Genomic DNA, 12,260 nt, shown 5'->3' with positions numbered 1-12,260 from the left:
TTTTATATTTAGTTACACAATATCATGTAAGGAATGAAAACAAATGTATCTCCCGTCTATTTTATATCATAAATTTTAATGCAAGTAATTCAGTTGTATTTCTATTTCTCAAGTTTAAAAATATTTCTTTTGTTATGACCACTAAGCGTATTGCTAAATCGTTGACGTTCATGATTCTATTTCTATATATTGATTTCAGGCACTGTGAATTCTGACTTTCGTTAGAAGCAGATGTTGAAATTATATTACATTTATGAAATGTGTTATAAAAAACAGAATATATAGGTAAGAAAATACATAATGTAAAATCAATATAAAATAGATATTAATAAATGTAAAATATTTAGAAACGAAGTTACTTTTGCCTACATGTATTATTGCAGATGTGTACTATTGTAAAGGAAAAAGTAATTCCGTTTTTAAAATTTTTGTGCTCAAAAGTGCTCACAAAAGTGCATGTAGGCAATCGAGCTGTAGGCAATAATTTTTGTACTCAAACAAATTGTTAGCAAAAATGATGTTGGCAATCGATTTGTAAGCAAACGGCATCCCGGAAAATTATAATCTTAAATTAATATGTTTAGTAATTAATAACTTTCTATTGATTTTTTAACAAAAGGTAATTTAATTATATTATTTTTCTTTATCTTAAAAATGTTTTATTCATTATTACCATGTTGCATGTTATTAGACGATATATCGCCATGATTCTTTCTCCATACTGATTTCATTTTATGATATATTAATACAATACATATTTGACTTCTATCTCGCATATTTAAATTGTGGTATATCTGTGAAGGAAGTGTGTCATAAAGAATATAATAAAAAAGTGCATTATATATGTTAATAAATATTGAATAATAAGAAGAATATGCAATAGAATAAATTATATATTTAGATAATCTATTTTTATAATAGTACGTAATGGAAACGTTAAATACTAGTTGCAATACTAATTGCCTCTCTTCCCTGATTTTACCTCATTTGATATGAGTAGTACATTAATATTATATTTCTTATATACTTATTCCCGTATCTGTTGAAGTAAGTTGTATGTAGAATACGACGTCTTAAGTAACTAAAATTAATATATAGACACTTACAATTTTGAGTTAAATGTTTTTAATAAATTTATAGCTAATTTCTTGCGATATGCTACATTTTAATTATTAATCTTGCGAAATTGACAGTGGGTTTATTAGATTTATCTAATTATATTCTTTATGTTAAATCGCTGCACATTTGAATATATTGTTTTGAAAATAAGCTTACAAGGGAAGTGACCAAAGTGTTAATCGTGAATTGATACAAAATATATATCTTAATATTGGGGGGCTAGTGTGAAGTTGGCCCCCCAAGACATAATTTTCGTATATCCTTTGAACTAAGGGTGAGCAAACGAAAATTCCAACTGAACATTCTTGGGCAAACGATGAACAAACGAATGCATGAAAAAAAAAATCGATTTTTTAATATTGGGAGGCCAGCTTCACACGGGTCCTCTAGAGGCGCCATTCAAGCGAAATATTGCACAGTTATATTCTACTCGGCAAGACCTTTCCAACGATATATATTTTGTATCAATTCACGATTAACACTTTGGCCACTTCCCTTGTTAGTATTCATTATTTTTTATACGAAGATTTTGAAATTAGCTCTTCGGAATATTAAATACATATGCTGCTAGTTTTATTTATATTATATTACATAATACAGAATGCCTGATGTAAATGATCAAATTACCTTTCATGACCAAATAGCACAGACAACATTAAATTGAAAGCCTTATACCATTTTACAAAATTTTCATAATAGTTAATGAGATATTAATTTTTAAAGCTGCCAACAGCATGGCCTACCGTGCCAAATATAAGCACGCGGTGAGATAGGACAGTTACACTGTAGATTGAACACGCGAGATGTTTACTACGGCTGTTTTCCGATATATACTGCGAGTACTGAAAATTTATATAGTGCACGTAACGTATACTGTAGATTTTGAGTACTGGCAATGAATATCGAACCCAGCCTACAATTACTACGAACGGTATTGGCAACGCGAAAAAAAGCAGCGAAAGAAAGCAGCGAAAGAAAACACCGCGTTGAGCGATCGTACATGCTACACTCTTAAATTTATAAATACTGGTATACAGGATATATAAATTAATTTCTCGTTATATTTATTACGAAAATTGCATAATAGTAAGGTACTTTTTGGTTCAGTTTTTGTCTGCTCTAAGTATCTGCTTATGAGAGGTGATTATTGTCAAAATTAGTTTTAATAATATCCATACTAACACTCATAAAGGAATTAAGATCCATAGGAACAGTATAAGCACAGGTGATCTGAATAGGTACGATTGCCCGGCTCATTATTATCATTAGAGACTTCTTCCTATTTTCGTCCAATGCCAACCATTCAATTTCAAAAAGATTGTCGATCATTTGATGACTCTACTGAAATATGTAAAATGTATTTCCATAACATTTATGCAATTAACAAAAGATATTTATTAATAGCTCTTAGACATTTATATGTTTTAACAATATGTACATTATTTTGTAAATATATATAAACTGAATAGATTTGGCGAGTTATTTAAGAACACTTGTACCAATTATACATGTGTACCTACTAACACAAAGTGTTTACTACCATACCTTTATTTTTAATTCATTGCCATACCAGCAATAGAAGAATATTTCTGTTAACATGCAAGATATATATAATATCATCTCAATATATTTAGCTTTTGTTGTTGCTATACTTAATTGATAAAGACTAAAGCACACCACCAATGTACTTGTTATGAATTGGATAGCAATAGTTAGTCTAAATTTCGCATTTACAATAAACGCAAGTCTAAAATTTAACAATTTTTTCATTTAATAAAATATTGTAATGTTATAAAAAAAAACGAATAATAAATTAGTATTAAAATTTGTTTTAATATTTTTAAAAATGTAGTAAAATTTACCTAAAGATATGATAATGTTGATGTACGCAATCGCGAAGTACATTTGAATAAGATACAATATTTTTCAAACGATAAGTTAATATCTCAATTTGACAGCAAATGTGGACCAATAATCCACAGATGAGAGTATCGCAACCAATATTTAGAAATCCTCCGGCAATTAAACATATCAATTGGTGAGTATATATCAGATAAAACAATAATGTTGACGAATAATCAAATGGCAACCATGCTCTATACGTTAATTTTCCGTTTCTGAAGTTCACAGATAAAGATGTCAATACGACACACAAACATGTTACTGTTCCCAGACATATAAAACGTCGAGTATTAATTCTAAAATAATAGCATAACTCTTAAATTAATATTGAGAAGCCATTATGTGGCGTTTTGTTCCAAAGAATAGCTTAGCAAAAAGCCATTATACTTGATACGTAGTAGCCAGAGAATAAACATATTAAATTTGTTGGAATAATAAAAAAAAGTATTATAAATTATGTGAAAAATCTAGATGTAAAAGATAACTTTTCAGTACATTTCAATAATTTTCTTGTATTTGTTAATACTTACTGTATGCTTTTATCGAATTTATATAGAATCTCCATTTCAGACGATCTGGACGGTCTACAAGGTTCTTTCATTAGAATGCCTATCAACATAATAATATTTTTGCGATTCATCAATAAAATGAGCAATTTACAACAAGAAATGAACATGGCAATTAATATAAAGAAATTTTCGGAAAAATCATCGGCGTTGTTTACAGTTAGAATTACATCCATCAGTTGCGATAGCACAAAGGTATTTAGTATTATAATTATTATACTGGTATACATGTAGTATGCTATACGTTTATGTAATGACGACCAAGAATCCGGTCGCCAGCATCCAAATATCGTTAAAAGTTTGAAATTAAGCTTAAGAATGCGCATTTTTTAAAATATTCTTCTTTGATATTATTTGCGAAGTACACAATTAATTAATGTATATTTTTTGTAACGTACAATATTATTAATTATATTAAATGTATTTATAAAATAATTGAATTTTTATCAATTAAAAATTTTTCATAGTTTTATTCTTGAAGTTTAATAATTATTTTCTTATTTTTTGATATTTACAAAATGTTTATATCTTTTACATTTACTGAATAACTGAAACAATTCTCTGATTAACCTAATAGTAATAAATAAAAGTATTGTGTATTTTAAGAGATTCAAATCAGTAAAATTCAATTATAACGAAAGTAATTTATAATATACTTTATACATATCTTCATATATATAGATATTTTATATTTTATATTTTATACTTTATATGTAAGTAATCACGATCAATAAGTATAGCACAGAACAAAATCTTTAGAATGACTGATCAAGTTAGCAGTCTATAACTTTACAGATCGAATATTTTAAATATGGAAGTCTAGTATTCACATTTCACTTCATAATATTACCCCACTCGGTATATCTTTATTATGTATTTTACAATGTATCTCTCACAATATAACTTTCATGAAATAACTCTTTCATGGCTTGATATGCATTATTCAAAGTTCACATACTGTATATTGACAATATTGCATGATTATATATCTACAGAAGCAACAATGTTTTTTAGAGACGAAATAGAGAAAATACAAGACAGAATTGTAAATTATTAAATAGATAATTGTTAACTCATTTATATTTTGTAATATTATAGACATATTATATTTCCACGACATTTAAGTTTTAGACATTTGAATTTCCTATAAGAGCCAAATTTTTCTATTGTTAGTAGATTGATCATTTTATCGCCATCTTTGATGCCAAGTAATGTTCTCAAAGACTATCATTCTATGTCTACCTAATACTTACACGTATGTAAGTACATATTTATATACAGTCATTTGATACACTCATTGTCAGTAGTATACTTATAGGACGTATGCGGCATACATGTATGTACATAGACAGTTTACATAGTATAAATAAAGACTTTTTTAGTATCACTTTTGTCTTTCTGTCACAAGTAAAGTAATAAAATCTAGTTGTAGAATTCTGTGTTACTAATGTTATTAATATTTCTAATCTAGAATATACATAGGATTTTATTAGAATTATTTGTTATATGTTAAAATCACTTTATTAATTCTACAAATACATTATTAACTACAAATATATCTTTGCAAATTAAAAAAAACATTACTAATTCAACTATAAATAAATCTAAATAAATCTATATAGTTAAATTATAATATTCCTTTTTTATCTTAAAAATTAATTTTATTGGTCGTTATCATAATATTTTTAATAGTTATCGTATAAATAATTCGTTTTTCATACTAATTTTTAAAAATGATATTTTCTGATTTCTGTTATAAGATGGTTTCATTATATTACATTCCCGATGTAAACAGTACAAAAAGGAACATACTCAAGAAATTACAAAATAGATATTGATAAACGTAAAAGTAATAAGAAATGGAATAAATTGTGCATTAAGATAATCTATATTTATTTTCTATAATAATGTAATGTAAACGTCAATTATGAAGACTAATTATTAATATACCTTTTCCCTTTTCTCCTTATTATAATATATTAATCGATTATTTCTCTATTTGTTGAAGTAAGTTATAAGTAGAATATGACATCTTAAGTATCTAAAATTAATGTATGCATAATTATAATCGTAAATTAAAATATGTTTAATAATTGATAAATTTCCAAATTTTTTACTTTGCCAGTAATAATATTAGATACATTAAATTGTAATATTAAATTTATTAAATTATTTCAAATATATTTAATAAACAAATTATAGGTATAACACTTTAATCTGTAACACAAAATTTTATTAAATATTTTAATAATATAATGTATCTATTATTATAATACTCCGCTTAAATTCAAACCAATTTTTAATTGTACTGTCAAAAAATGTGTTAGCAAAATCAACTTTTAATATCTGTACTAACGTTCATAAAGGAATCGAGATTCATAGGAATAACATAAGCGCAATTAATCTGAATAGGCACAAGTGCTCGCATCATCATAATGATTAAAGACTTCTTTATATTATTATCTAATGTCAGCCATTCCATTTCGAAAATATCATCGATGATCTGATAACTCTACGAAAATATGTAAGATAACGCATCTCTATAAAAAGCATTTGAATAGGAAATGAAAGATGCTTATGTTAGTAATATGCTTTAAAGTATTCATATACTTAATACATGTAATAAAAAATATTTATTTAATTTTGTAACAAAAAATAAACTAATTAGATTTAGATATATTAGATTTAAATATTAGATTTATAGACATTATTTAAAATTATAATTATCTGTTGAGATGTTACAATTATTGTATTCTTTGATTAAACAAAAGTCTGAATATGTACATTTTGCCTTTGTATTTCATATTATATTGTATTTATAGCCTGTAAATTACCTTTATCTTTACTTCGTTACCATACCAACAATAGAAAAAAATTTGCGTCAATACGCAAATTATAATTAATATGAACTGAATAAAACTAGCTTTTACTGTTGTTTTACTAATTTGATAAAGGCTCAAGCATATCATCATTGTACTTAATATTATTTGAATAGCAATAGTCACTCTGAATTTTTCATTTACAAGTAAAGCAAATCTAAAATTCAACAAATTTGCATACATATTTAAATACATATTTTATGCATATTTCAATAGAATATATTAAAAATAACGAAGTTATATATAATATATCTGTTAATTGTAATTTCTTACTCATCAATATAACTGTAAGATAATTCATATGTTATATCACAGTTATATTGCTGAATAGGAAATTATAATTAACAGGTATTGTAACGTGTAACTTTGTATGTTTGCTGAGATATTTTTATAATATTTATATTCTTATAATATTTATATACTAATAAACTAATTATTTAAATAACATTATATTTATATGTATAATAAGAATTTGCAAAATCTAAAATTACAAAATTTAACCTGAAGATATGGTAATGTTGATGTAAGCAAATACGAAGAACATCTGAACAAAATATAATGTTTCTCAGGCGATAAGTCAAAATCTCAATTTGACAGCAAATATGGACTAATAATCCACAGATGAGAGTATCGCAACCAATATTTACAAACATTGAGATAGTCATGCTTAGCATTTGATGAGCAGATGTCAGATAAAAAAGTATTGTCGATGAGTAATAATTATATGGCAACCACGCTTTGTACATTAATTTTCTATTTCTGAAGTTTATGTATAAAGAAGATGATGCGATCCACAACATTGTTACTATATTTTTTATTATTTTATATTTATATCTCTTTTTTCATAAACTCACCAAACACTTTATTTTTAATGATATTCTTTAATATATGATCTAATCCATTTTAAATATTACATTAATTATGTAAATATTATAAGTAATATAAAATAAATTTTTATAATTTTAATAATATTAAATAAAACATATATATAAACACAATATTATGATATTGTTTGCAAATACTTACTGTACACTTTTATCAAAATTGTTCAAAATCTCCATTTCTGTCGAGTTCGACGGTCTGTGTAGTTTCTGTTTCAATATATTGATTAACATAATAATGTTTTTACGATTCATCAACAAAATGAACACTTTACAACAAGAAATAAAGCTCGCGATTGGTGGAAAGAAATTATCAAGAAAATCTTCCCCGTTATATATGGTCCAGATTGTATCTATTAATATCGATAGCATAAAAGTATTTACTATTAGAATTATTATACTTGTATATACGTAATATGTGATGCGTTTATATAGCGATGACCAGGAATTTGGTCGCCAGCACCCAAATATCATTAAAAGATTAAAAGTATATTTAAGAATGTACATTTTGGAAAATTATTTTCTTTAATATCACCTGTGAAAAACACACAACACTCATAATTAATTAAAAATGTTATATAACTTATAATATTACTAATTGTATAATTATGTACCCGAAGTGCAATTTGAAATTTCGTCAATTCAAAATTCACATAATACTTTTCATTTTGACTTTTTCATTATCATATGAACTTAATAAACATTTCGTTTTTTATTACTTATAAATGTTATTTGTATTTTAATGTGTTTATCATAAATTCTCTAATTATTCTAACAATTATAAACAAACATTTTATACCTAGGTCTTGTACAAAAGATAAATTAAATTATTATAAAGAAAAAGTACTTTGAATGAAACTGGTAAGTATAATAGACATGCAACAAAGTTCTTAGAATGATTGATAAATATCTCTCTACAGTCTATGACTTTACTCGTTTCCTAGATGTAGAACATTGTCGTAGTTATTCCATTATTCATTTTTCAACGTATCTCTCATAATACAATATATTCCTCGTGAAATAATTTTTCACGACATATGGCGTGCAATACATATACATACAGATAGTAACAAAAAAGTCACATACATAATATATAATATAATTTTGGCTTTAAATGTAACAAAGAGGTGAAGTAGAAGAAATACGAAGTAGAATAATAAAATATTGAACAGATAATTATAACCTGCCGTTATGAGATATCAATACCAGCACGTTATATTTCTGTAACATTTAAGCTTCTCAGATATTTAACTCTTTTCTATAAAATTCAGATTTCTCTGTAGCTATTAATGTTATCGATATTTCTAAAATATTTGTAGTGCTGTTCAATCTCCTTTCCTTTTTCTAATTTTCTTTTAGTCATAGCACCATAATATCGAAACCGTATATCCATTATACAAATACGTATATATTTAGCAATGACATTAGTAATGACAATAAGAAGAGCTACGAGTAAAAATAATTTTTTAATAAAAACAATAGATTTACAAACGTTTCGACATCGATCATTATTAATCTCAAATAAAAATTAAAAAAGCTGGTAAAAACAAATATATTTTGCAGGTAAGAAAAAGATTGTTAGTAGATATTATAATAATATAACAGTAGTAATATATGAGAAGTAGATTATAAATTGAAGAGTATATTTATTTAAACAGTAAATTAGATAATTTTTTTAAGTTAATTTAATAAATATGTAAATTAGACATACAATATAGGCAAAAATATAATTTTGTAATATTAAACTATATATATAATAATGTCATTTCTTTCTCTCTCGCTCACGTCGAAACACGATTATAATGAGAATAAATAATTTTTTTTATTCTTTCAACTTACAAAAACTACATTTATATAAAAATCAGCGCTAATTATAATGTTCTGTTTAATTGGTTTTGTTTGTGTTATTATCACTTAAAATGATTTGAATGCAAATAATAGTGTGAAAATAAATTATTGGAATTACTATTTATATTGTGTCATTTTCTATTATATTTGTTGCAAAATATTGTAAGCTGAATACGATGTTTTAAGCAACTGCAAAAAATAAATATTCCAAATAAATAAAGATTAAAAACTTAAGAGTTAGAAGTTATTTAGAAAAAGCAACAAACTGAAAAGATTTTCGATATAAAAGAATTTATTTTATTTTATATTCAAATAAATTTATACATATTACGAAATTTAAATTATTTTAAACTTAATTGATTCTGCGATAATAGCAAGGCGTTTTATACTAACACCCACGAAAGAATCAAGATTCATCGAAATAATATAGGCGCTGGTGAATTCAATAGGCACTGTACTACGTCTCATAATTAATAATAAAGTTTTCTTTACATTTTGATCTAATATATACCATTCCATGTAAAAAATATTATTGATAAGTTGTCGGCTCTATTTTAATCACAGAATAAAAATTAAAATACACACATATAAATTAATGATATCAATTATACGTATAGTATATTTATGTGTATTATTTCAAAAATCGCATACCTTTAATTTTACCTCATTTCCATACCAGCAATAAAAAAAGATTTGCGTCAGCATACTGCACATGTATAATACCAGCTGAACATACTTTGCATTCGTTGTAGTCGACCTAGTTAATTGATATAGGTTGAAACACACTACCAATGTGCTAACCATAAACTGAATAGTAATAGTAAACCTAAATTTTTGATTGACCGTGATAGCAAAGCTGCAATTAAACGCAATTAATTATTTCAATATTTGCGAGTACAAATGATACGCATTGATATCTTCATTAACACACGCAATGTTAATATTTCTATCGCGTGCATTAACTATATTATATATAAATAACTGTATCACACATAACTGTATTATATATAAATACAAACTCGAAAATACGACTGTGTTGTAGAATGCACTCAGAAAGAATACGAGGATCATGTGCTATTCTCCTCAAACGAGATTCCAATATTTTGATCTGGCAGCAAATGTGTACTAATAGTCCACAAATCAGGCCATCGCAAGCAACATGAAGGACAGATCCAATTATTAAACTTATTAATTGATGAGCATATGTTATGTGAAATAAAATTGGCGATGAATAATCATATGGTAACCAAGCTCTGAATGTCAATGTCCGTCTTCTAAAGTCCGTAAGTAACGACGTTAACGTAATGCATACGCAAGTCGTTTCAACCAGAATTGCATAATGTATTGTGTTTGCTCTACAAAATAACTGTAGACATTGTTACGTTTTGTAATTTTTTATAATTCAGTGTCTTATATTTAATATCAATTTTCTTATTTTCTCCTAACGTATGGTAAATATAACTCTAATAATAATAATATTGCATTTTATGTTAATATGTAAAGATATAAAAAACATGACTGTCTTAATAAGAAACATTTAAATCTTAAATTTTTCAGTTCAATTACATGTTTCATATAATTAAGCAATTAATTTTAATAATAAAAACAGGATATCTTATTTTAAGTCAGTGATACAGAGTTGACTATATTTTAAAAATGAAGTATTTTTCAGAAAAATATTTCATATAAATATTGTATATGGTTTGAAGGAAAATAAATAATAGTAAAATCAATAGTTTAAAAATCAATTTTTCTAGTTTACATAAAAATTAGTGTCATTTTTTACTCAAATTGTCTGATTTTTTATGTAATATGATTTTTCTAGTTATTCTGCGTATAACAGTATTAAAGTAGAGTTATTAAAAAATTATCATAATATTATAGTTTTCGACATACTTTATATCTCCCTTCAAACTATATCTATTATACAATTTTGTCTAAATAGTTCTTTTTTTTCCCGAAAATATTTCTTTTTTAATATAAAATTAAAATAAAAACACTCTGTATAACTTTTTACATTTTTCAGAAAACTTACTGTACGCCTTTATCAAATTTGTTGTGAATTTCTATTTCTTCTGGTTCCAATGGTCTACACGGTCTTTCCTTTAGAATGTTTGTTAATAAAGCAATATTTTTGCGATTTACCAACATACTGAGCATTTTACAACAAGATACAATCATTGCAAGTAACATGTAGAAATTATCAGTGAAATCGTCCGCATTATCCACAGTAAGAATAATATCCAGTAATTGTGATAAAGTAAACGTATTTATTAACACAAGCACGAAAAATGTGTGCATATGGTAAATTACACGTTTACACGACGATGTCCACGAATCCGGTCGCCAGCAACCACAAATAATTAGAAATTTAAAAGTCGAATTTAATACTCGCATTTTAATATTATATTTCTCAGTATAATTGACACCGTATAATTATACACCATGAAAATTAAATGATAACAAAAGTTTACATACACTTTTTACGTATTTTTCACATTTTTCTTTAATCATAGAAAATTTTAGATACGTATTGACTAAAAAAAAAATGAATAATTAATTTTCTCAGATATCTTTATAAAAGCAAATACGAAAAAACTGTCAAATAAAACTCTAAGTTGTAATAAAATTGCTTGTACGAATATTAATCTAATGTGCGACAAACTCTTTAGAAGGATAATTATAGAATGTCTATAGATTTGCGAATTTCTAGCTAAGATCCTCGTCTAGCTCGTCCCTCCTTATACGATAGTTTTTAATATTTAATTTGTAACCACGTCCCTCTCTCACATACAACACAAATGTTAAACACAGACTTTATCTGATGGTAGTACATTATATTCATGCTTTCAAAATAAATTATATGTTAGAAACCGCTGTATAAGGGAAAAAGATGACAACCCTCGAATGTCACATAAGCGATCTGTATATCTGTACGCCGCATGAAGTACTGACATTGGTAACTCCCACATTTCTACTAGGAAATATTTAATATTCTAGAAAATATTACTTCTGTAATACTTGGAAATAATAAAAATACTAATCTATTCGAATAATTTCAAAGG

The 12,260-nt window shown here is 25.5% G+C and overlaps 3 protein-coding genes across 3 annotated transcripts; all 3 read right to left on the bottom strand.

Moving 5' to 3' along the window:
- Positions 1-1,027: 1,027 nt before the first annotated feature.
- On the bottom strand, positions 1,028-3,586 carry LOC108780223 (odorant receptor 4-like). The gene is made up of 5 exons (XM_018547859.1): positions 3,552-3,586; positions 2,982-3,317; positions 2,665-2,866; positions 2,302-2,457; positions 1,028-1,081 (listed from the first exon to the last, which is right to left on the bottom strand). Exons 1-5 carry the CDS (start codon positions 3,584-3,586, stop codon positions 1,028-1,030), a joined length of 783 nt encoding a protein of 260 aa, XP_018403361.1.
- A 2,333-nt stretch (positions 3,587-5,919) lies between these two features.
- Positions 5,920-7,266, bottom strand: LOC108780222 (odorant receptor 46a-like). Its single transcript, XM_018547857.1, has 3 exons — positions 6,968-7,266; positions 6,422-6,623; positions 5,920-6,099 (listed from the first exon to the last, which is right to left on the bottom strand). Exons 1-3 carry the CDS (start codon positions 7,264-7,266, stop codon positions 5,920-5,922), a joined length of 681 nt encoding a protein of 226 aa, XP_018403359.1.
- A 3,960-nt stretch (positions 7,267-11,226) lies between these two features.
- On the bottom strand, positions 11,227-11,496 carry LOC108780221 (uncharacterized). Its single transcript, XM_018547856.1, has one exon. It carries the CDS (start codon positions 11,494-11,496, stop codon positions 11,227-11,229), a length of 270 nt encoding a protein of 89 aa, XP_018403358.1.
- Positions 11,497-12,260: the final 764 nt, after the last annotated feature.

The sequence above is a fragment of the Cyphomyrmex costatus genome, unplaced genomic scaffold, assembly GCF_001594065.2.
Source record: "Cyphomyrmex costatus isolate MS0001 unplaced genomic scaffold, Ccosl1.0 scaffold69, whole genome shotgun sequence".
Classification (NCBI taxonomy): Eukaryota; Metazoa; Arthropoda; class Insecta; order Hymenoptera; family Formicidae; genus Cyphomyrmex; species Cyphomyrmex costatus.
This window is presented reverse-complemented; position numbering and strand designations above follow the sequence as displayed.